The sequence below is a fragment of the Strigops habroptila genome, chromosome 1 (assembly GCF_004027225.2).
Source record: "Strigops habroptila isolate Jane chromosome 1, bStrHab1.2.pri, whole genome shotgun sequence".
NCBI lineage: Eukaryota > Metazoa > Chordata > Aves > Psittaciformes > Psittacidae > Strigops > Strigops habroptila.
The window spans coordinates 20,506,989-20,532,534 of record NC_044277.2 but is presented as its reverse complement, the minus strand read 5'-3'; the positions used below and the strand labels follow the sequence as shown (position 1 = coordinate 20,532,534).

The following is a 25,546-nucleotide window of genomic DNA, read 5'->3' as shown; positions in this document are numbered from 1 at the left end:
TTTCTTCCACTGGACAAGTCCGTAACTGTCTGAAATTCTGTGCACTCTGCGAGGTTCTGCTGGCACAGCCAGGCCAGCTGAGCTCTGCCATACACACAGGTGTGCTGGACAGAGAGGACACTGCCTGACTTTGCATTATTTGAGAGTGGGACTAACACAAAGCCTGATGCAGCAGTGTGTGGATGGAAGTGCTGCGCAGGTACAGGGCTGACTGTGTCCCCAGGCATTGCTGACTGTACAGGGCTACAGCCTTCCCAGCCCCTTCTGATCAGTCCAAGCCTGGAGCTAGGGCCCAACAAGAAGCCCCCGTCAGCTTATCTCTACAACAGAGCTCTAAATCAGAGGCTCTGAAGCACAAATTCACGACAGCACTGAGCTTCCTGGTGCCCCCTTCATAAATCAGATGCTCTCCCAAATGCTTTGGTCCTGAGTTCCGCATCAGTAGATGGAAGGAACCTCAAGTAGCATCTGATCCAACCTTTCTTGGCAAAAACATGGCCTACACTAGATGTCCCAGCACCCTGTTCAGCCAAATCTTAACAGTGTCTGCCGTTGGGGAGTCCACCACTTCCCAGGGGAGGTTATTCCAATGGCTAAGTGTTCTCATTGTGAAAAATTTTTCAAGTCCATCAGAGTGTGGCCTGCCCCACAGCTTTGCAGGCATGCTGGTTTGTCTTTCTGCATCTGTCCTGAACGTACTGCCACACTGTACAGAATAATTAAATGCTCACATGCATAAATAGATATAAATTTTAAAATTTTGTAGAATTTGTATTTATCTTCCTCAAGTCCTTGATCTGAAGCTGGAAGCCAGGGAGGCAGTTTTAAATCAAAGCAGCAGCTAGGGAAGAGACATTCTGTCTGCTTCACAAAGCCTGGCTAAAGAACATACCCAATTTCTGCTCCGGTTTACAAACATCCTTTTTCAAATTTCAGTCTTCAGGCTTGTGTCTCCCAGGCAACATCAAGAAAGATTAAAATGCAATGTGCTTTGATAGGTATCTTTTATTAAAATGCTTTCAAAAAGCCACCTCCAGGAAAAGTAAAAGTAAATAACAAAGTAATATAAGTTTATTTTCTCTCCACTTTCTTTGAATAACTCTGGGAAAACAGTAATATTGTTACTCAGTTCTCCCATCAGCCAAACTGATGGAGGCTGGAGGCTGGGGTCTTATACTGCAGCTTACCTGTGTCACACAGAACGTCATGATCTTACCCCATTGTATTTCCTATTTTTCAGATATTTGAATCCTGTGCAACTAGATAGTCGGTTATATGTATAGCAATATTATTCTTTTCTAACTTTGAGCTACAGATACTCTCAAGCTTTAGAAAATAGAGCTTTCCATTTTTAGGGCTCTACCCTTGCACATTGTATAGAACCTTTATTCTGGCACCTATACCACCAAAATAAAAAAAATTAATAAATCCCACTGACACATTAATAAAATGGTGAGTAAAATTCTGATCATGTTAAAACTGATGATAATATTCTCAAAGTCTTCAGGAAATCAGTTTGTCAGTGTTTGCTTGTGTAATACCTGGTAACACGGGCTCAGAGAATGCCAGGAAGAGAGGGAAACTATACCATCTCTGCCAATCTCTGTTGCATGTCAAAGAAGAACACGTAGCTCTACAGAGATCACTGCAGAAAACCTGGCTACAAATCAAAACAAATAAACAGAAATAGAATCGGTGAATAATCAGAATTCAAATAAAATCTGCATTTCCCTCAGAAATGTCAAGAGTCACTGTACTACAATGAAAAGCTAAAATCCTTTCACCACGTTCTTTTTGGAAACATTCATGGAATGGCAACCTTAGCTCACAAACAAGAGGCTTTCACAGGATGGAGTCCTTGGATGGCTCCTGACAGCAGCCTGCAACAAGCTTTTTGGCTGAGGACCCTGCGTAGCAGACATGGATTCCCCAGCTGGGGACTCCCCATTGCTGCCTGGTGCATCACATGTGCTCTAGGTCACATAAGCCCTGTGGGACTCTCCTAGCCCTGGGTAGTGTTACTTTCATCACCAGGATTTTCAAACGGCAGCAGCTACTTCCATAACCCATCTCATGTATTCTTATTTTCACTCTCCAAATCTAAAAGAGCAACTCCTTCACGCAGCTGGTATAAGATCAGGTCTAAGGGCAACCATGCCCCTGCCACCTCTTGCCTAATTCCTAAGGTAAGCTGTCTCAATCTTAAGTAGTTTTATCTGCAAATATCTCCACAAACCCCAACGCATACTCAAGTCAATCTGTGTTTAGTCTGTGCATGAATTTTCCTTAACAAAATGTGTCATTCAGATATTCAAAGCTGAACACAGGCTGACATGGAGAGCTGATCCAAAGTCATCTTTGACATAAATTTGAGTTGTAGAATGAGATTTCTATGCAGTGATTTCAAGAGAGACTTATTTTTCAAAAAATACAACAGGAGACAATTGAGGTTGAAAAGACACGGTATTCCCCTCTCCAAAAGAAATTTCAACAAATACATTTCTCAAGCCATAAATAAAGTGTACTATTTTTTTCAGGCCTCCAAGTCTTTGTAAAAATATCTCAGTCAGGCCAGATGGAGCAATGTCACAGGCAAGTACATTTATAAAAGTATTAGTGAACATATCTGTTTAATCTACCATATACCCACTCATATTGTGGTAGCTTTGGTTTCAAATGTTAGTCTTCACAGTATACTGCTTGATACTATTTATAATTACTGCACACCTGGCTTGGGTTTCTCACTGACAGCTCACTTCAAGACCATGCTGCAGCTCACTGCTATTGTGTGTTTATTCTGAGGGCGTCAATACCCTGATTATTTAATTTGTGTTAATCCTTTTTGCCTTTTTTAGTTTGCTAGTGAAGAGTCGTAGATTGCCTGCAGGCCTCCTTTGTACCTCGTTGATCTTAGTCAACCAAATGCCAAATATTGTTATAAACCCAACCACATTAGGCAGTGGCAGATCATACGTCCTTGTTCTCAGAATCCCCTCCTGTGGTTTTACAAGCATGCTGTCATCGTGCAGGTTAGAAACGCTGGCTATTCTTCTGCTAAGTACTGATTTTATAGTATCATTTACTAACTACTCTGTTTATTTATAGAGGTTAATACCAAGTTTCCGTCTGACAGCTTGGAGCTACGGATCACTCAAAAAAATCTTATCTTGTTCCAAAAATAACACAGATAATGACTTGCATTTGCTAGTTAGTGTTGGCATATGGCATCTATTGCTACATTTTGAGGAAATGGCTTGCAATAATAATGAGAATATGTGTCTATTGTGAAGTTTTGTAAGAACTTCCACTGAAAACTGACTGAATGTTAATAATTCAGCCACTAAGAAATTATTCTTGCTGGCATTTTTAATGTGGGTATTTAAAATTAAGTCTGCCCACCTTTAAGGTAGACAAGTTTCTATTTTACTAAGTTATTTTGGAGGATGTGTTTTTGCACTAATACGAGAAGCATCTCTCTAGCAAAATTGTACCAGTAGGAACATGTCAAGAGTATTATAAATGGCTGTGGGCAGTTCACTAATGGGAACATTTTCAGAAGCCTCTGGTGGTTGAAGAACAACATAAATGGCTGAAGGAAGACTGACCTGCCACATTAGGGGGTGGTTAACAACATTCACACTTTGAACTCAACTACGCAGTTTGGAGCTGCTAGAGCTGCAAGTACTTAAAGGGGAGAAGACCACTGGAGCACAGGCCTGGAGCTGCTCTCAGAGACACTAAGCCACGTCCTTTGCTGGGCTGAAACTATGTGAAGTCACCTCTCTGGTATCTGTGATCGCATTTGTGCCTCCTCTGTGCTGCAGTTCACCGGTAGCCACCCATGGCTATAGCATGGCTCCAGCTCTTGCCTACTTGTAAAAAAAAAAAAAAAGGAGAAAAATAAGAACAAATTGCTTGGTTCACCAAAACCAGCAAACCAAAATAGACTACTTTTCATATATGGTTCCGGCTTTCTCCAGATAATACTGTGAATTGAGATGATAAGCAGTTTAACACAATAAACGGAATTGAGAAAAGAATTTTGCTAGTAATACAGTAATTTATAACTTGCTATTTTTCACTTAGCGATTACTGTGCACAGTGAGAAAAACAGGGTTTGGTGCCAAAGTAAAACTGCGAGTTGCTTTCCAGGCCCATCTTTTCCCACCCTACACCTGCATGCACACTGTCTTCTTTCTCAAGCCCTTCACTGCAGATCGATAGCAGTAGAGCACTATAGAGCACTAGTATAGAGCAGTTAAGCACACACATACAGGTAGTTTTGACCACTGAACTACCACAGCATTCGCCAACATTCTCAGAGCCGATCTGGGGGAAATCAGCCAACCGCAGCGAGAACACACACACACGTCTTCAACGCCGACTGCCCTTCTCTGCCCTGAGGGCAAAATCGCACAAAGCTCCTTAACAACATCTGCTTCCTCGCGGTGAACGAGGCCACTCTGATCCATATGCGGTTTTCCCACAAATTTCCTATCAAAATAAGGATACATCAGGAGTGTCGGGAGCCCGCCGGGCCCTGTGGTGGCCACTGCTGACCAGGCCCTGAAGCGGCTGCTGCCCGCCGGCCCGAGGCGCCCACAGTAGGCTCGACTCTGCGTCCCGCGGCGGCTGGCGGTGCCCATGCCGGCGGTGGTGCCGCGGGCGGGCTCCAGCCGTGCCCTGGGGAGACGCGAACGGGCCCGGCCGGGTCTCGAACCCGCAGCCCTACACCGCCCCCAGCGGACCTGTCAGTCACCGCGCCGCTGCGTCACCCTTCCTCCCCCGCCCAGCCGCTCCGCCGTCTCGTGATCCGCGCTGCGGCGGCGTCAGCTGACCCAGCGCCTCACGTGACCCGCTGGCGGGTGTGCGGGCGGCCGCGGCTGCCGGCGGGGGATGGAGCAGTGACCGGTAAACGCCGTCGGGAGCCGCCGCCGGGGCCCGCGCCGGGGGGCGGAGGGGGGAGTGGCTGGGCCAGGCCGCGCCGCGCCTCGAGCGGCTAGCGCAGCGCTCCGGCCTCCCCCGGCGGCGGGCCGCGCTGGGCCTGGCCTGAAGGGCAGCGCCGGCCGGGCCCGACGGTATCGCGGGGGTCCGCCCGCCGCCGCGTCTCTCAGGGGCTCTGACAGGCCTCGGCGCCTCCCCGGGGGCTGCTCGGGGTCGGGGCTGCCCTGCCGGGCTCCCGCGCCGGGACCGAGGTACCGCTGTGGGGTTTATCTTTAGGAGGGCGAGGTGGAGCGCGGTTCGGGGAGCCTGTGCCGGGGCAGCTGCTGCCGGCCCGGGTGGTGGGAACCGCCATCTAATCCCGGTGATCCGGCTCAGGGGCTCCGTGGGGCTGCGGCCGGCTCCCCCAGCCCGGGCACCAGCACCCTTGCCTCTACACAGAGTCCGTGAACTCCCCGTTGTGAAATCTCCCGGGCGCTTCCTCACTGTGGCCACTTCTGTTTATGAACGTGAAGGCCAGACACCAAGTGTCAGAAGTGATTTCTGAGGGCGGGCTTGAAGAAATAACGTCTTGGGGACTTCGTGCTGGATATTGAGAGACTTCTAAATCACGTTAGTAAATTGGGCTTTCCTGTTGAGCTAAACAGGAAAGAGGAAGCAATTGTCCCTCCCCCTAGAGCTGCTGTTTTTGAAAAATGCAATGCAAAGTGTCTTAGCTGAGATTCTGCTTTAACATCACTGTATGTCCTACCAGGTACAGCGCTGAAACAGCTGTTCACTGATTTTATTGCTTAGGTTATAATATAGTATCCTGCATGAAAGGTTTTTTCTTTGGAAATCTATTTTTGCTAATAACATAGAAATTAAGCAGTATAAATTATGAGTAGTAATGTGAAATATGTTTTAAATAATAAATGAAACTTATTTTGGGCATTAGTCAGGGTTCAAAAATAGCTACTCCACACGAAAGCTTCAAAGAAAGAAATATTTAAAGCATTTTATAGGTGAGTTCTTGCAAGTTCTCAAGGAAGAGAGAAATGTAATACAATTTGTGATATTTGATCAGCACAACATCTTGGCAATATGTTTATGTTACTTAAATCTCTTTGTAACAGCACATGGCAAACTTGTACTTCTAAAGTTTATGCTGTGAGTATGCTTATGAGGAAAGTGTCAAGAGAAACTTTGGGATGCTGCCCAGTTGTTGAATCTAAAATGAGAAAGATTTGTTCTAATGAATTTCTAGTATTAAGCCATTATAAATGAGAACTTGCCTTCTTCATGAGTACTGAACAAGATAAAGATGGGTCGAAGCACTGCTGGTCTTGCAATTTTTAATTTTTTTCGTGGGCTTTTTTTTTTTTTTTTTTTGTTCGTTTGGTTTTTTGGTTTGTTTTTTGGTTTTTTGGTTTGGTTTTTTTTTTTTTTTTTTTTTTTTTTGAGATGTGAGTGGTTCAGTTGTTCAGTTTTAAAATAGTAATGTCATGACCTGTGGAATTGTAAGTATCAAGGTAGCTAGCTCAGTGCTGTATACAAAGTTGGAATTCCAGAACCTGTTCCTTTAAGTCCTGAACTTTGGTTCAGCATGGTTTATAGAGAGATTCTTGTATAAACTTTGTTTCTCATTTTCCTGAGGCCCCCCCCCTCCCAGTTGTATAGCAAACAATTTTTGCTGAAGTTAGCCAGAAAATGCTTACAGTGGCATCTCAGAAGCAGTTTTGCTCCTTAATGGGTGGTTTTTGCTCCTTAATGGGTGGCTTTACCCACATTCTGCAGAACTAGGTCCATAGTTGCTACTCATTTGATGTCATAGTGTGGTAGGATACTGAATGGACAATGTTTGAGGAAAAAACACCACCTCGAAAGCATTAGCTTGATTAACTATACTGGTTTTAAGGAATCATGAAGTGCTCTAGTTCATTGGGTTTTAAGCATGAGAAAAGATTTGTTGCAAGTCAAGTGTTTGTAACTTCAGGCTTGTTTATGGTAGACTTGCAGTTATCTCATAAAGTTTAGACAGTTGGTCTTTGAAAACTAACTCTAAAAGATTGGAGAACTTTATTTTCTGAAAGCAGTTATTCTTCACAATGGGTCTATTAAAGCTTTAGTATTTTCTTTTCACCCTGGGAAAAGACCTTTAGATTTTTAATGGTGAGCCGATTTTTCCCAATCTGTAATGCAGGGAATGAGACTGTGTCATTGCAAACATGTAACTGTTTCCTTAGCTAATACAATCTCTGGAAACTTTATACATATTCTTTAGGGGCTCTTTATGTTTTAGTGGAAAATATGAGAATGTAATTTTCCATCTGTCTTACTGAATAGGATTCTAGATTTCTACATTGTGTCTCTTTACTTGGATATTTGCATGCTGTTGGCTGCCACCACTTAAACTAGTTTATTTATTCAATATTTATTCCAAAGCCTTTTCCAGTCCTAGTCTAGTCAAATCAAAACAAAAAACAGTTTAAAGCTTAAACACGTCAGAGTGTGTGTGTCAGCTGTAGTCACGTCTCCCTGTATGGCTGAAGTTTACTGTAAACTTGACTGTATCTTTTATAGAGCCAGAGTTCTGTGTAGTGTGGGAAAATGTAATGTGTAATGGATTCACTGAGCTTGGCATGTGTTAAGGAAGATAATGCATCAAAGTAGTCTGAATAAGAGGAAATTTTGTCCAAATCATTGATAATTAGATCTCCTGCGCAGACCTGTTATGTGAGATAATCCAGTTGGTGCTAAGCAAAGAAGCTCTATAACATGGCAATGACTGATGTTGCTTTAATTTTCCATGATACCTCCTGATACCAAATTCTTCAGTACAGTATGACCAAGCATTGTTACAGCCCTTTTGAACATGAGGGGCCAGTGGTGCCCGAGGGGCTGTTGGCATGGGTTTCACCTTCCTTTCTGATTCCACTCTCGTGGACTTTACCCAAACAGTCAAGGCTAAAGCATGAGGGAGGAAGTAGACCCAGTCATTTCATCCATTGTCCTTAGAGATAGAACCCCTTTTCTCACCCATGGTGTTTCCAGAAGCAAAGAACAACTTTTCCCTTATCCTTCCAGCCTGCTTTGGCAACTTGTTAGGGGAGAAGAGTAGTGCCAGTGAGGAGAGCACAGATAATTTCCAGGCTCTTGACTTTCTGCTGTTGGATAGAACCAGCTCTTCAGGTGTGTGACCCTAGCACAGAAGAGTGCCCAGAACTGGGCTGGGTCAGGCTGGACAAGCTTGTGTGGAGTTGGACATGTCTCTGGTCTTGTAATACTCTGATTTCTCAGATATCTGTACCTGCCTTGACATTGTCCGTATTTAGAATTATAGTACTGCTGTGCTACTACCTGGTACTGCAGTGTCAGACATGTAGGCATCAAGAATCTTGATAACTAGATGTCATCATCTCTCATTATAAACAAGGGCCCCTAACTGACGGAGGTTAGCTGTCAATTCCAAGGTGTGCTTCGTGATATTAATTTAACGGTTGGCAAACTTTCTTCGGTTTAGGCTTCCTGAGTAGCTGAACAAAAGAATCAGCTATCAGGCCTTTCTTTAGCTCATCTCTGACTTCAAGACCCTTGATAACTTGTTGACCCTAGAATGATTACAGAGATGAAGGACCTATGTGTACTGTTTTTGGCAAAGTTTGCTGCTGTGTAGTGAGTCTTACAAATACAATATTTGATTCTCTCTCTCAAAAAAAGTGCTGTAGTCTGCTCATTATGAAATGTAGGTTAGTCTCTGCTTTTTCAAAGCTATACAGAAGACATTTCAAATATCAACATTATATATTTAGATTCTGTCAAGGTAATATTTGATTTTGTTCTTCACTTCCTTATTAGAAAAAGTCCAGTAACTCTTAACCAGCTTGCTCTGTTTCTTAATAACAGAATAATGTATTTACTCTAAACTTCTTGAGCATGTTTGCAAAGTAGCTCAACGTAATTTGTATTTAGTACTGATCCTCTCTTGACTAATGCCAGTATATGTAATATTATTGAAGGTCTGCAATGACAACAGAGATACCAAGATACCAATGACAACAAGATACCAAGAAAGTGTTCTCCTTTTTGTAGAAATTTTTAACTGCCAGGAGAACTTTCTTTGCTTGAAAGAATAAACTGAAATTTATTGCATTTAAATGTTTTTGTTGGTTTTTTTTTTTAATGCATTTACTTACTTTAAAGCACTGTCCTAATCTGAAAAGTGATTGGAAAAGCTATTACACCAGAGTTGAATTTTTTAATTTTATTTTCTCTTATGTGTTCAGAAAAGGTTGTATTTTGTACAGATGCTGGAAGATATATACAGCTGTGAAAATACAATTTGGCTCCCCTGTTATTTATTTTCAGTTAGATTGTTTGCTTATAATCTTTTCTGTGGAATTGCAGTTGAAAGATGCTAATGTTGCAGACTCAGCCCACTTTAACTTGCAGGATGGGTAGTGATTTTCCAACTGTGCAGATGTGATTTGGAGGATAGGAAAAATTGCATTTAGAACCATGTGATGCTTTTGGTAAAATCTTATACTGACTGAACTGCACTTTTAATAACATGGAATGAAATGTTTTTCTTCAGGCAAAGCTTTGAATCCTGAACTAATGGCAGATATTCTTTCTTCCCCCCTCACTTCCCTTCTACTAGATAGCGTCTTGCCTCTATCTTCGGAAGCAGAAAGCATCAAGATAAAGACACAAAAATGACTGAGTTTTGGCTGATTTCTGCTCCTGGGGAAAAAACCTGTCAACAGACATGGGAGAAATTACATGCAGCAACTACAAAAAATAACAATCTTTCTACTAATTCGAAGTTCAATATTCCAGACTTGAAGGTATGTAAGCCCCATGTCATGTCCTAAGAAGTATGTTTGTTTTGCATCATCTTTGTTTCTTTGGACTAAAACTGTAGATGGGGAATACTTGCAGATGTTTCAGAGAGAACGGTTGACTTCTTTTGATGATTATGTGTGGATCTAAAAAATAATTCAGACAGCTGTCTTTTTTCCTGAAATTCTAAATTAAAAAAGCTTCACTCTGTAAGTTTTAAGCATTCAGCAAGCTGTGTTCTTTCAGAAATACAGCAGTTTTTCCAAGGATAGTAGTCTTGACCTCATGCTGCTAGCAGTTAGCTGGAGAAGAAAATGAGAATTAAAATGGAGACTTGTGATCTCAGTATTCATATGATACCGTTTCCTTAGCTGTTTTTTTGTTTTGTTTCATTCTTACCTCTGAATTGTCTCCTTTTTTGGCTGCGATGCAGTGAAAAGGCTTGATTTAAAATATAGGGGTTGATCAAACAGCTACTGCCTTTTCTCCGTCCAGACGAAACATTCGCAAATAGTGGTTGTCTCCAGCTGAGCATTCCAGTGTGGCCTGTCGATGTGTGTTATGGAAAATAGGAAAACATCTGTTTGAACTATTACTGTGAGAAGTGAAGAGAAACAAAATCTGAAAGCAGTTTCCCTTGGTTTAATACAGTTCAGTTTTCAGAGTATGGAAAAGTTATGAGCCAGTGTATTCATTAAGGTTTATCCCAACACCCAAATGTTTCTTGAATAAGAAGAGTTGTGAGCTCAGTTTAACTGAGAGAAAGTGAAAGCTCATCAAAACCTTTCAAAATAAAGAGGAAAAAAAAACCAACCTGCCAGTCTCTGTCTGCAGAATGGGTCAAATTCAGGTGGCACAATGCCTTCTTCCTGTCTCTGCTAAGGAATGAGCTCAGGGCACAAACGGGTTCAGTGTATCCTCTTTGAAGAGGATCTTCCTACTGCCATAATTTATGTTTATATTGTCCTGAGTTATTTCAAGAGATACACTAGTAGAGGTAAGAAGGGGGACTACAACAAATGTCTGTCTCCTCCCAGAAGATCCTTGGACATGCGTCAGGATGGCTTTCCAACTGTAGGGTGCTTACAGCATTTAGAAAAGTTATCACTGAAAACTGATGTGGCCTGTTAGGGTTATAAATGATTGGGGTTTTTTCTACTCTACTTCCTAAAAGGGGCAGAAGCTGAGTATACTTTATCTACAATGGGAAATAGTCTGGCTTCTGTGGACCTGGTAAAACTATTTAAGGAGTTAAACTCCTTAGTTAAAACTCACTGAAACAGTGATTTAGTCTTCATTGAACAGTAGCCTAATTGCTTAAAGACTGACTTGTCCTGTGACTTCTAAATGACTAGTCAAAACAGTAGCTTCCTTTTTCTGCATATAGCTCAGAAGGTAGGGCATGGAAAGTGATTTGGTTGTGATGTTTCTTAAGTAATTGTGCTCCTTTCTGTTTAAGGCTAAAGAGAGCAGGAATAATGTGAAGTTGAGTGGTCAAATATATAGAACAAGGATGCTGGACTAAAAATAATGTTAACAACATCTTGACTAGACAGAAGATTATTTTATGCCTAATAGTATTTCAGCATGAAATATAAACTAGTAGCTAAAATATTAAAGAATTGTCTTTTTGGGGGTACCTCCTACTTTCATTGAACAGAATGAACAAATATGTAAATAGTTGAAGAGAGAACCAAAGAAACACTTATATGACCTGTTTAAAAATAATCACCCTTTGTCTGTTTAACTTAAGTATAGCTGTATTGTTTTTATACTTTCTGATATCTCTAGGCCCATCTGAGACTTGCTTATGAAAGAGCAAAACAGAATACCTTACTGTGCTGTAGTTTCCATGTTTGAACTATACAGAATCTAAAATCATAAGTAGCATCCCTGGCACAGACTGGTATATGGATTGCTCTGGATTATTACATGAAATTAGGGAATAAAATGCTTTCTGGAGGAGAAGTGAAGAAAGAGTGAAAGCTTGTAGACAAGCTAGATATTCCATTACTCGATATGCCAACAGTTTGAGTGTTGCAGTATTTTTGTATGTTCAAAATTTTCAGTGTTCTGATTGCCTCTAGCACTGAGACAACTGATCACAGAAATTTCAGATTTGATCTAAAGTAGTAAATCAAATGCTTGATTGATTTCCCATGAAGACTTATGGGAAACACAGCCAATTCATAGTGTAAAAGTTGTTTTAACATGTTTTGGATTGCTGGAATGCAGGATTGAGGCTATACCAAACTAGGCTGAGTTAGATCTGATACAGTGGTGCTTTAGGGGTATTTTGAGCAAATAAAACACAGCATGACTTTGTTAAATCAACAAGCCTGAAATCCTAAAGTACATTATTTCATGTAGTTCTGCAGAGTTACCTGTTCAGGAGACTTAGCTTTTATTGTTATTTGCTTTTATCTTTCTATGTTTGTATACAATTGCTAATGCATTTTGATCTTTCCTTCTAGGTTGGCACACTGGATGTTTTGGTTGGTTTGTCTGATGAGCTGGCTAAATTGGATGCATTTGTGGAAAGGTAACAGTTTATTTATACTAGCATGTAAAATATTATAATAATAATGTGATGGTTTCCTGAGTCCTAATAATACCCAGATTATTTCTAGCTTTTTTTGTTTCATAGTGGTCCTCTGCAGGCCATCAATAAACTAAGATTTCAGAAAGCTGAGCTGCTGGTTTTCCTAGTATCTGTGCTTGGGGGGAAAAGAAAAAATATATCTGAACTCCTTGTGGGATAGTGGAACATTATGTATCGATGGAGGATGGTTCTCCCCATAGTAGTGCTGTGTGCTGCTGGGTCCTGCATAACTGGTAAAAATTGAGCCTGACAGCTGCAGGAAGTGATGATGAAATGAGTAAAAACTGTTCTTTTATTAAGTTAGAGTACTATTTACAGACCTGAGAAGGTAACCACATTGTTTCCTAATCCACAGAGATGATTAAGCAGCTTTAATACTAAAATGCAAAACCTGTTCAATTTGAAAAAACTAATGGTCCTTTGAAAGTCATTTTGAGCAAAGGTAACAAAATTTCACATAATCAGAATTGTGGAGCCATCTTCTGCTTCAAGGAGAGAAGTGTTAAGTAGTTGTTTTTAAATAAAAACTATTTGATATGGCACATGTGAGCAATATTACACAAAACTTTTCTTGTGAGGAAGGCAGGTCTTGAGTGTCAGATCTCTTGAGGGCTGGGCTTAGGGCTGAGGTTTCCCTATAGCTCTTCAGTTGTCTTTGGTGTTTCTTTGTCATGGTTGCCTTGTGTTTAATTTGGATTGTTGATGATTTCTATCTTGCTGACCAGTTTTTAGAAAGGGGTTAGGATTTTGAAAGTAGCACAGGCTTCAAAAAAATATTGGAATATAGGGAGATAACACCTGAAGCTGACCCCTGTTACCTGGAGGCAAGGGAATTAGGCTTACCTTGTTGAGAACTGATAAGTAGCGACACTAGAGAAGGATTTAAATAAAGTTCTGGCATGTATTTGAGAAGTTGCTTGCCTTCAGATACTGAGCCCAGTTTGTGCTCTTGGAAAGCTTATATGTAAAGCAATCAACTCTATCTTTTTGTATCCAATCTAGGGCAATTTCAGATTAGTTTAACAAATGGTATTTCTGAAAATGGCATTTTTTTTCATTCTTTTTATCATATCTCTATCTTTCATTTTTCAGTGTTGTAAAGAAAGTGGCCCAGTATATGGCTGATGTTCTAGAGGACAGTAAAGATAAAGTTCAGGAGAATCTTCTGGCTAATGGAGGTAAAGTGTTAACCATGATATGTGCATCCTAAGAGCCTAGGGAGCAAGGCAGTGATCCTGAAATATATTGAATGCTGTTTCTTTGTATGACATTCTGAAAGCCTAGTTTAGACATGGAAGTATGTTTTGCCTGAAACAAATTACAGAATCCAGAACAGCAAGAAATTAAAGCTACATGTTAAATATTTACTTAAAGAAACCTTATGATCCTTTAGGGCTGTATTTTGTCATCACTGGTCTCTGGTGGAACATAAATAATCTTTACAACTTTTTTTGTTTTCTGTTGTAACCCTCTCTTCTCTCACCCGCTTTTCACACAAAGCAAAAGATTGTTGGTTGTGTCTATACTTCTCAAGCCATCATTGACTTAGTAGTAAATATCACTTAGGGTCTACAGGGGTGGAAAAAACAAGGTCTGAAGGCAGAGTTCACAGATAACTTACAACTTGATTGATTATGTTCAAATTTCTTAAGCGACAGGGTCCATACATGTGAAGGTCCACAAACAGTCTGTTACAGTACTCTTCTGTTACAGCAGCCCTACATGGAATATAATACATCGGTCTTTTTATTGTCTATCTTCACAAAGTTATTCTTTAAAATTTTAGTTGACTTGGTCACCTATATAACAAGGTTCCAGTGGGATATGGCCAAATACCCAATCAAGCAATCCTTGAAGAATATTTCAGAAATTATTGCAAAGGTAAGGTAATTTGTTTTATAAACAACATGCAGAAATAGGCCCACTATGTTAGATTGATGCTTTCTTTAGCAATATCATGAGTCTGCCTCATTTTGCAATGACTTTTCTGAGTTATCCACCAATTGTACTACCGAAGGGAAGTTTGTGTTGTTGCATCATTTGGCAGTTTTACACAAGTATATTTTCAAGAGCTCTGCTGTGAAAATGAGGTTTGCAGTTCTGCATTCTCTAACCTCTTCACAGGAAGCAAAGCTGGTTCTTGTTTACAATGAACTGCAGCCAGTGCAGCAGTAACAAGCTTTTGTCTATGCAGTTATCTTTTAAAAGGTTCCTGACTTTACAACTGAGAGCAATTAAAGTATCGACAATTAGGAAGTGATGAATGGAACTGATTCGTAAAGGTAGTGTTTAATATCAATGGGGTTTGCTTTTTTCTTTTCATTAAACATTGCATAGTTAGACTGTTGTTGTAAGTTTTGGTCCTTGGAAAAAGCGGAGGGGAAGGTTGTTGATCTGGGAAAGAATCTGAATGCACTAGTTAATAGCTTAATAGTTTCTGATTGATTTTTCCCCTAATGCTGTCTTCTAGTCATACAAAATTTTTAAAAAAGCTTTAGTGCTTTTTCTTGTAGTACAAAAAAGTTTCATGAAGATGTGTGCTTTGTGACGCTTGAAATGCTCCACATGCTTTGCTAGAGCTTACATCAGTCGAAGAATTTAAATAAACTTAAATACTCATCTGTTAAAAGTAAACTGTCTTATTTTCAGAGTAATTTGTCTAAAGCTTTGCTGTATCTTTTAAAGGTGCAAGCTGTTAACATATTGCCAAATGAAACTGCCAGTATGTTCAGGTTTTTAATGACTTCTTCCTGCTACAGACAAGTGAGCTTTTGTGTTACTGTAAACCAGGTCACTATGTAATGAAGTGACTTGACTTAGATTTGTTTTGTGGAAACAAAATCTTTATCTGGATCCCCAAGCTGAAGTGGTGTATGCAAAACAAAATGTTCTGTCAGTGGTCAAAGTCCAAATAAAGGTAGAGTCCCTTGACTACATTCAGATACTTGTCCCTGGGAATCTTTACATGCTTGTACTTCATACCATAGTGATGAAGCACTGAAGGAGGGAAGAGGCAGCATTACAACGCCAAACCAATACTGTACCATGTTCTTTCAGTTACCCAGCTGTTATGGAGTATGTTGAATTTAAAGTATTCTTTGTATAGGAGCATGATTGGAAGCTGAAAACCTACTAATTGCTTAATTTGTTATTCCACTTGCTGCCAAATTACCTAGCTGGGAATGAATGAATTTTGGCAGTCATGCTAATTAATCCTGGAGGGTGGATTTGAGAAGAATGGCTTACTTGAACAGCAATGGCAAGCTGAACGTGAAAATCTGAGTCAAATCAGTAAAATAGTTGGAGCTTTGATATGAAAGTTTTAAAGGTGATTGTAGGCAACCAGTGACATTAAATGTAGAATGCTGCTTCTAGTTGATTAGGCGGATATATTTGTCTGAAAGAAGTTAGATTCAAGTCTGAAATACTGTTCATCTGTCTACCCTGGCACTGGCCCTGTGTAACTTCAGACATTCCAAAATACATACATTTTCAGTAATTGAAGAAAGCCTCTATAAAACAGATTCTTCTTTATAGTTGTAAGCCACTGCCAATGTAAAACAGCAGCATAAAAGATGACTTTGTGAAGGGAGATGGTGATACAATTTATTGTGTTTACATTTGCAAACATACCACGGGAAATAGTTCTGGGGGGAAAAAAGACATAAAATAACAGCGATAGTATTTAGAACTGTAAATAATAACAGCCATTTGGAATCGGGCAGATGATGCATTTGGTTGATATTCTGTCTTTCAGTGCCGAAGGCTGCTCACCTTAAAAGGTGCAACTGCAATAGGGAAATACAGTGCAACAGTTTCCTTTTAAGTTGTAGATAATGCTTAGAGTTACTTAATTTTGGATTTACTACTCATAAAACTACCATTATTCTTGTCCCTGAAACTCTAATGAGGGAAAAATATAATAAGAAGCGAAGTAACAGCTGAAGGAAATGGTACCCAGTGTTCACAAGTGTACTGGTATTGCAGTAGAAAGGTAAATTTCAATTGATCTCTCCTGACAGCTGAAATGAAGGGTGGTAGCCTGAAGGTGACAGAGTAATGATCAGCTGGGTGTGGTAGCATGTCCAGCTGATGCTGAAGAGGATGTGTAAGTTTTATTATTGGCTGATTTTCCTTTAAAGAAATTCTACCATAGAGTTTTCTGAATTTTGAGTGAATTTTCTCAAGCACTGAGAAATAAACATTTTAACTTGCCTTTTTTTTTGGTTTTTTTTTTTTTTTTTATTAAGTTCTTGTTGGCAGGTCTAAGGTTTGAAATTAAGAAATAATTTTTAAAATATTCTAGTTCTTTAGACACTGTTCCTTTTCTTTTTATCTTTTAGGGAGTAAACCAGATTGACAATGATCTAAAAGCAAGAGCCTCAGCGTACAATAATCTGAAAGGGAACCTTCAGAATTTGGAAAGAAAGAATGCGTAAGTCATATTGGGTTTTTTGCTAATGTAGCACAGGAAAGTTATCTAACCATGAAAACCTTATAATGCGTGAAGAAGTACAGGCTCTAAGCTTAATGTATTTTTGAGATGTTTATCAATCTTAAATAGCAGCTGTCATAAAAGCACATTTATTACCAGCTGACTCGCTGGTAATAGCTCACTTGCAATTGATAAGCAATTCTGAAATACACAAAAGCATATACAAATAGTGTAAATTGCTGGAGCTTTTGAGAGAAGCTTGCTGTTAAACTGATGTGTAGCACTTCTACTTGGGTGTCTATCTAAACAAGGAAGTCTGCCCCTTCACTCCATTTTGTGCTTTAAGCATATCAGTATTACTGGATTTCTTCCCTCAGAATTAACCAGCAGAGTGACAGCTGTTGTGTACATGAAGATAATAAATTAAACAAGGACTGCATGCACTCTTGTCATGTACATGTGATGATTATCTGGAATACAGTTGAGGTACAGCAGTACTTCTGGGTAAATATGGTTGATTAATTTGACCCAACCCTACCATTACAGTTAATGGTACAAGTCTGCTGCCTGATTCAGAACCATGGATCGTACTAATGACAGCCATTTTATGAGAGAGTCATAAATTCTGCATTAAGGCATGGTAATTTGTCAGTTAAGCCCCATTAAATCAGTGTATGTTCTTAGTCTTTTGTGAATATGAGGTAAATTACTGCTTTACCTTTTTATTCAGGTTCTGTATATAGGTCTGTACTGGGCTAGTTGTAGCTCTAAGGCTTCATATACTACACTTCACAAATAATGGTTTTAATGGTTCTAGTGTTTTTAAAACACATTTTTAAAAGATAACTTGGCTTCCTGAATGTGTGAGATGTTTGGAATATGGATGTTATGCACAACAGTGGAACTACTAGTAAAAACTTTCAGTGACTTTAGACAGTAAGATATAAAATATGTATAAAGACATTTTGTTTGCTCTGCTAATAGTGAATGCTTAGGTAAAATATGTTTTTGAAAATGTTATGCCGTCAAGCACTGGAAACTTCTTCACACAAATTCAATTCTTAGACATGTATTTACTCTGTTTTTGTTTCTCTGCAGAGGAAGCTTGCTAACCAGAAGTCTTGCTGATATTGTAAAGAAAGAGGACTTTGTACTCGATTCAGAATATTTGGTCACATTATTAGTGATTGTACCGAAGTAAGTTTGTTGTTTGTCTGAAGAGCAGAAAAAAATAAGATATTTAAGTCAAATAATATATCCCACAACCCTATAGTGCTATAAGAAAGGATATCTGAATTTGTTTGGGGTTTTCCTGGATGAACGAACACAAATGTCTGGATGCTTAGTAGAGGCAAATGAGCCTGCGTACCTGCATTCCACTCTACATGAGAACGCATCATGAGGAATGCTGAATGCTATTGAATTTCTTTAAGAAAGTGGAGATTAGACTTATGGCTCTTACCTGATATTATCTGTGACTAGTTATGTTGCAGAAGGTAACCTTATAAAAATACTGAGTGAAAACATGACTCGTTTTACATTAGAAGGTTTAAGGATTGAATTATCCTGGTTAGGATTATGGGCTTTCACCACTTAGTGAGCAAAGTGAACTCTTTACCGCTTTGCTCTACAATTTTTTCGGATTGCCAGAGTGCTGCTTTTTAACTTACCTACCAGTGGAACACTGCTTATGTCATGACAAAGGTTTGCCGGGGGGAACAGGTTGTTCCTGTCTGAAATGTTTAAACAACAAAAGCCTCACCTTTTACCCTGACCAAAGGAAGTGGTGATAAAGATATCCTTAAGACTCTTGTAAAATGAGAAAATGGCCCTAGACTGTCATTCTGAAGCTGGGAACAAAGGGAGCTTCTAACTTGTAAAGATAGCCAGTAGGCTGTTAACCACATGAAGCAGTAGTCTCTGTCACCAGTAAAACTCTGGTGAAGGCAAACCAGTTTTGCAGTGGCTTTAGAGGAAAACACGTGGTTAGTATATCTTGACTGTTCTCTCTTCTGCCTTTGGTTTGGCTTTGGTGTTCAAAGGGTGAAACGTCTTCACCAACAACTACAGAAAGGCAGGACTTCCAAAATTCTCAGTCCTTCAGGCAAATTCAGGACCCTGGGGAACCCATTTGTAATTGTGGAAAAAGTATTCCTATTAGGAACTCACATAAGGAGTTTCTGATAAACCTTGACCGTTAAGTTCGTTTGGTCCCCTGAGATCTGTACTTAGTGATGACTAATTTAATAGTTCTTTAATTTCAAAAATTTTACACTTGTGAACTTACATGAAGACTGAAGATAAGATGTGTTACTTTTGCTATCATTACAGTTTATTTAGCAGTGATCTTAAAAACAGCATGAGGAAGACTGTCCCTGATGTCTTGTGTATTTCTGACAACCTACACCTGTGTTGAAAGATGTGATGATTAAATGTTTTCAATTTTTTTTTTTTAATTGATCCGTTAATCTAAGATTTCTTAACTACAGTACTAAAAACCTAATGATAACCTGTGTATTCTGTAGGTCAAATTATAATGACTGGGTTAAGCAATACGAAACACTAGCAGAGATGGTTGTACCACGTTCCAGCAAGTAAGTAGTTAAATGCTAAATCTCATATTTGCATGTGCTGTATTTTACAGGTGATCTTTAACTGTAGTGACTTTGAATTTTTAAAATTAATCAAAAACTTGACAAAATGTCTAGCTTTGTAGCTTTATCTGATCAAGCTTCTTATGTTGTAGTAGAGTTAGAAATCAAAGGGACTCTATAGAGTTAAAAAAATTACCAAACTAACTTATGTGGGAAGAGTAAAAGAATTGAAAAGTTAATCTAGTTCAGGTCAGGTACATTCAGCTTCAAGCTAGTGCATGGTGGGGTCTAGCAACAAATACTAGCCACTAGCCTATAAGCTTTGTGCCTGTATTCAGAGGACTTGAAACAAGTTACATATACTCTTTGAAAGCTGCTAAAGAATGAAGAACTGAAAGTGTGGATGGTTTTCTTGTGTGCGAAGAAAAGTAACTTGTCTCTTTCAAGCTAACAAAGGTCCTTGGTACCAAGCTGGTGCTTGCTGGCTCTGATGGGCAAGACTGAGGCCAAGATTTGGTAGGACTGTTAAGCCACTTCAGCAAGCTTGTAACCACGTTGAAAATAAAGTCAACGTGTAGGACAAATACATTGTTAATTTTAACAGACAGAGTGGGGGTTTGATCACCCCCAGCACTGGGGTGATCATCAGATTGGATGTTGCCAGTTCTATGCTTGTTATAAAATCTGACCTTGCTCTTGCTAACTTCGCATTTGAGTTAGATCAAGTTAAGCCTAGTGGGAGATCTGCTAATGATTCTTGTTTAATTACTGGGAAACCATGACCTAGGGATAGCTTAAAAAGAGATGACTTGTTAAACTTTTTATTAAAGACAGTATGGCATTGAGGGAGAGCCTAAATCTGTTCAAGCCTAAATCTCTTCTCAAAATAGGCAGTATAGTCTTGAGCCATAAAATAGTAAATCTAAGGATTGTCTTTACAGCCTAAGAAACACCTTTTTTCTTAAACAACCTATGTCCCTTTAATTTGTGTGCTTTTCTATTTTAAATCAATTTCATTTTTCTTTAAAACATGCATTTCTGTGAATTCTGTAGTTCAAACTTTTCAGTATTAAACCAGCTTTAGTTCCTTTTTCTGTAAAATCATTTTAACTTGAACAAATATCCAGGCATGTATGAAGTGTTTGAGTGGTGAAGTCTCTGAACGTGAAAAGGAAACTGCTGTTCTTTACAAAGGGAGTAATTAAGAGCGGTTGCTAAAGTTTCAGTTACTTTCTGTATAAGTATTTAATTTGGGAACTAATCCTGTGTAATTATCTACAGTTATGTTCTTGCCTCGTAGCAATAAGTACAACTTAAGCTACTGTATATTAGATCTGTGGTGACCTGAATCTTATTAATTCTGACACCTTTTTTCTTTTTCTCCTGTGTAGTGTACTTTTTGAAGATCAAGATAGTTACCTTTGTAACGTCACCTTGTTCAAGAAGGCAGTGGATGACTTCAAGCATAAAGCCAGAGAATATAAGTAAGGCTTATTTTGTGTGTGTTCTGTCTCTTATGCTTTGGAAGATCTCTAGATAGCCACTTTTGATTTTATTCACTTCCAAATGCAGATTTATGGTTCGTGACTTCCAGTATAATGAAGAAGAGATGAAAGCAGATAAAGAAGAAATGAATAGACTGTCAACTGACAAGAAGAAGCAGTTTGTAAGTCTATAAAGTGGTCATTGTAGAAACATGAGACATCTAAGACTTGTTATTGCTACATAACAACTTCATGAACGTGAGATTCTGAGAAAGCATTGCTCAACATGACATGACGTAGTCAGCCTGCCACCCAGCTAATCTGCCCAGGGATAATTGAGTTTCCTGTGACACAAATGCTCCTTGCTGCGTTGAACCCAGTGCTGATATTGCAGCTGATCATATGTGAAGTTTGAAAATGGACAAGTATTTGAGTGAAATAATCAGATATTACTGAAATGGTCCATAATATAGTTAGACCATGGCAGCTGAGATTGTGTACTGAAAAGATACTGGAAGTCTCATTAAATTTCTTGTAGTATCAAAACACCCTTGATCCGTTACGTCATAATGGATATTAAAGGCAACTCTGCCTTTAAGTTGTCAATACATGGTACAGATATTGAGTATCTGCTCAAATATGATTAATGGGTTTAATGTTTTTCTGGAGTTTGGATAACATAGGTTTTTTTCTCTTCCCTTTGACAGGGGCCTCTGGTTCGGTGGCTGAAAGTTAATTTCAGTGAAGCTTTCATTGCATGGATTCATGTGAAAGCACTACGAGTTTTTGTTGAATCTGTTTTAAGGTAATGAGGCAGACCTGAATAGTATGTTTCTTCCTAGACTTTGTAAGAACTTACATCTAGCTTGGGTTTACCAAACTGTATATGAATGCCACTCTTCCAGGAAGGAGGAAACAAGAAGTAGGGCAGTAAAAATAGCTGATGGCAATAGCTCTTGTTGACAGTTGTAGAGTATTTTAGTAGATAATAGTGTATCTTGCCTCTTTCCACCAGTGCTTTAAGAATTACAGGTACTCTGTAAGTTGCAGCAAAGCATTTCTGCTGATTCTTAGCTTGCTTTATGACCTGCGTGTGTAGAGAGCTTACCGTATCTTCTATTTAAGTGGGAAATGGGAATAGTTCAGAATAAAAGCATTTGGGCTTTGAGTAATATAGCTTGACATCTTGAAATGTATGCTTTTTCTTTAATACATGCCTTTTGAAGAGTTTTGTAGTCTAAACTTTTAAGTATAAAACCATTCAATACTGTAACTACAAAATATCTCTCTCTCTTTTTTTTTGTTTTCATACCTATCCAGAAATATAGTTACTAAGTTGACTTAAGAGCAGTATTTGTTCTGTAGAAGGGAGAACCTGGATGATTATTAGAGTTGAAAGGACATATGCTTTAGTCAGAAAATGGAAAGGGTGTTTTTTTAGCTTTTTTAGTAAGTTGTCATAAAGGAGACAACCAGAGAAGTCAAAAAAAAAAAAAAAAAGAAATCACATTAAATTGCATTTTAGTCTGTTTCATAACTGCTATGGGCTAAATTCTGAAGACAAACTTGAGTAAGGAAGAAAGCTGAACTTGATTTGTATGTTGACATATGTTTCCACACATCTAGAAAGGAGGATTGAGTAGAGACTAGATTCTCCACCAAGTGACATAAGCAAAGCCTTGCAAATAACCTAGTTGGAATGTTCAAATATTAGTTCGAGACTTCAGATAACTTTGAGAATTGTGCATTTAAAATTATTTTAAAAGCATTTAGGCTTCTCTTTTGTTGTTTTAAAGTTTAAAAAAAGTTCTATTTTATTGAAACCTTATGAATTGTAGGAGCAGAATGGTCTTGCAAAAATGAAAATGAGCAGAATTTCCTCTCCAGCAATAGATTTCTGTCTCAAAATAAAATAAAATTCTGCTTTGAAAGACTAAAGAAGGCTTATTTCAGCATTTTCATAGTTTTTTGCTTGACCTCCTCAGGTATGGTTTGCCAGTTAACTTCCAGGCAATGCTGCTTCAGCCTAATAAGAAAACAATGAAGAAACTGAGGGAGGTTTTGTATGACTTATACAAGCACCTTGACAGCGGTGCAGCAGCTATCATTGATGTAAGTATTTTTGTAACTGCTGCTCCCCTTCAGTATTAGGTTTAATGTGTTTAAACAGAAAAGTTCTATTTGCTTTATTAAAAGGCTACACCTCTCCATACTTTGCATCATTGTCTCTCAGTACAGAAAATTCTCTCCTTATAAAAATGCCACTTCTGTTTTACATTTTTGCAAAGCAGATGGTGTTTAATGTTGCAACCAATGCATTTGACGAGCTGTCTGGTGCATAGAAGTCTCATGTAATTTCTTCTTACTGCATTTTTCCCTGCTGCTGATGGAAAGATATCTTACAGACTCTCCATACATATTCATATCCTCAAAGAATTCAAACAAAGTCAACTTTGATCTGATGATCTGAAACTAGGCTTAAGGAACTAAGGAACTTGGACACTTTTCATATGTGAATTTTTTTCCTTTTTTTTCCTTTTGAGCCCAGAAGGAACACATGAATTGTTCATAGTCTATGGGAACAGCAGCCTTAGGAAAAAAAAAAAGCTTCAGTATTGGTTGCATTGCTGTCTTTGATTTTCAGTTAGCACAACTCTTCTCTGCTGAAAGAGGCTGAATAGATCTCAAGATGGGCTCATCCTTTCCATCTGTAGGGGTCTCATTGTGTTTAAAACTGCATTGCTGGGAGGCTTAATCTACTAATTTGTTTTATATTGAAAAGCAGTGCTTTTCATAGTTAAAAATTAACTAAAAAGAGACCACACAACGAGTTTAGCTGAATTTAAAAAGATTAAAAATAATTTTTCATAATGTTATATTTAACATATATTAACATATATTTAATGATTTTCCAAAGTGTTTCCAGGCCCTTTTTGGCAAAGGGGATGTGAGACAATTAACATGGAAATTAAAGATGCTGAACTTCATGTAACTTTATGGATCGTTCAGCACCTTGTATCTTTCTTTCCATAAACTGTCTCTGAGTTTAGAAGAGTTTAGAACAATTGCAGTACTTTTCCTTCCATTTAGTGGTGGTGAGTTTATTATAGGAATAGAGATGAAATATTGATACAAAACTACTTAGATTTTGAAAAAAGCACTTTTATTTCACTTTGAAAAATACTGTTAGTCATTTGTCAAACTTCTAACTTCATTGCTTAAACGGTCACTTGAACATGGAAGTTTAAGCTTGAAGTCTTGCCTGGCCTATTTGCTTCTAAAACATATGAATGTTTCACCTACTTCTGAATAGGAGTCTGCATTGTAAGAGAATAACTGGTTTCAAAACTTTATTTGCAGGCATCTATGGATATTCCAGGCTTAAACCTCAGTCAGCAGGAGTACTACCCGTATGTGTACTACAAGATTGATTGTAATTTGCTGGAATTCAAGTAGAAGTTCCCTAACATGACAATCTTCTCAGTGTTGGTGTAAACAAACAGAAGTGAGGTTGAAGTACAGTAATACTTTTAACACTCTGCTAATCATATGCTTGCTTCTTATGTTAGGTGAATTTAACACACAGTGGTCCATCTCTATAGACATTTTCTTTTTAAAGAACAGAGTAGGTAATCTGCTTTTAATTGACTATATCTGTAAATGTATATTGAGAGAATTGAAGTATTTATAAACAGAATGATTTATTTAAGGAAAAGCTCATTCCTCTTTCATTTGGTGGTCTGTGTTAATTCCCTTTACCATTGTTTATAAAAAATGTTTACAGAATAGTGTAAATGTTCATGGCCATTATGTTCATTTGATTTAGCTGGTACAGTTGTGTTAATGTTGTTGAACTGTGATGTAAAGTATGTAAAATTGATATGAAATTGTGCTTTCTGAATGGTTTAAAATTACAACTGAAGCACTGTAAACACAGGGGAAAATAAATGTACCTGTGCAAATGTGTCACTTTCTCATATCACATATAAGTGTAGATACCTGTGTCTAAACTGAAGCAGTGTATTAAGTCTTAAAAGCAATGCTTCAGTCAAATACTTTTAAGAAATGCAGTTATTTGTACAGAAATGCTCAAGTATGTTTGGCCACCAAACCTATGTATGAATATTTTCCAGGTTTATAACTTTGTGACTCTAAAGAAAAAAAATGGAACGATTATTGGAAAGGTGGCAGTAACCTGGGATGCTAGGCTGGCCTGGGATTTTTTTGATAATTCTTTGTTTTTGTCAGTCAGTTGAAGCTTGGAACTACTGACTACTTTATGGCTTTGAATGGTCTAATAGTAGATGTTTGATTATTATTTTTTTAGTGTTCGAAGTACTGTAACCACTGGAAGTTTTTCTAATTTGGTCCCTAACTGAAAATACCAGCACTGTGCATCTAAGCTGTATAGAGCTTCCCACAGTAGAATCTCTAATCATGAACTAGAAGCACTTTTGAGGAATTTGCTATCTTTGATTAAGCCAACATTGAGATCTCTATTAACACAGGCGGCTAGTTTTTGAGTGCAAGAGTTATGTCTAGCTACTGATAATGAAATGGGATTTGAAGTCTATAAAAAAATACTAACTCTGTAAAATTATATTTGCTTTTCTTACTATTTTCATAGGCGAAAAGGGAAAGAGTGAGATCAGGTGTTCAGTCGTGCTCA

The 25,546-nt window shown here is 38.5% G+C and overlaps 1 protein-coding gene and 1 long non-coding RNA gene across 5 annotated transcripts; one reads left to right on the top strand and one right to left on the bottom strand.

Moving 5' to 3' along the window:
- Positions 1 to 563: 563 nt before the first annotated feature.
- Positions 564 to 4,687, bottom strand: LOC115618631. The gene is made up of 2 exons (XR_003994836.1): positions 4,386 to 4,687; positions 564 to 3,869 (listed from the first exon to the last, which is right to left on the bottom strand). It is a non-coding gene; the product is annotated as an uncharacterized LOC115618631 (long non-coding RNA).
- Positions 4,688 to 4,814: 127 nt separating this feature from the next.
- ATP6V1C1 (ATPase H+ transporting V1 subunit C1) lies at positions 4,815 to 25,020 on the top strand. Of its 4 annotated transcripts, none has more exons than XM_030510326.1 (13): positions 4,815 to 4,911; positions 9,581 to 9,767; positions 12,237 to 12,304; positions 13,457 to 13,542; positions 14,151 to 14,245; positions 16,708 to 16,799; positions 17,898 to 17,996; positions 19,325 to 19,393; positions 20,785 to 20,877; positions 20,966 to 21,059; positions 21,585 to 21,682; positions 22,863 to 22,989; positions 24,238 to 25,020. In XM_030510326.1, exons 2-13 carry the CDS (start codon positions 9,636 to 9,638, stop codon positions 24,331 to 24,333), a joined length of 1,149 nt encoding a protein of 382 aa, XP_030366186.1. In that variant the 5' UTR covers positions 4,815 to 4,911; positions 9,581 to 9,635; the 3' UTR covers positions 24,334 to 25,020. The 4 variants fall into 4 exon arrangements, with proteins under 4 accessions (XP_030366186.1, XP_030366206.1, XP_030366216.1 ...); XM_030510346.1 differs by having other exon boundaries at positions 4,831 to 5,195; XM_030510356.1 differs by lacking the exon at positions 4,815 to 4,911 and adding an exon at positions 5,010 to 5,055.
- The last annotated feature ends 526 nt before the right edge of the window (positions 25,021 to 25,546 follow it).

Excerpts from the sequence above, each read along its gene's own strand:
- ATP6V1C1 (XM_030510326.1), top strand. The coding sequence starts at position 9,636 with ATGACTGAGTTTTGGCTGATTTCTGCTCCTGGGGAAAAAACCTGTCAA. Across the intron at positions 12,305-13,456 it reads TTGGATGCATTTGTGGAAAG|TGTTGTAAAGAAAGTGGCCC; the intron begins GTAACAGTTTAT and ends TTCATTTTTCAG. Across the intron at positions 21,683-22,862 it reads TTTGTTGAATCTGTTTTAAG|GTATGGTTTGCCAGTTAACT; the intron begins GTAATGAGGCAG and ends TGACCTCCTCAG.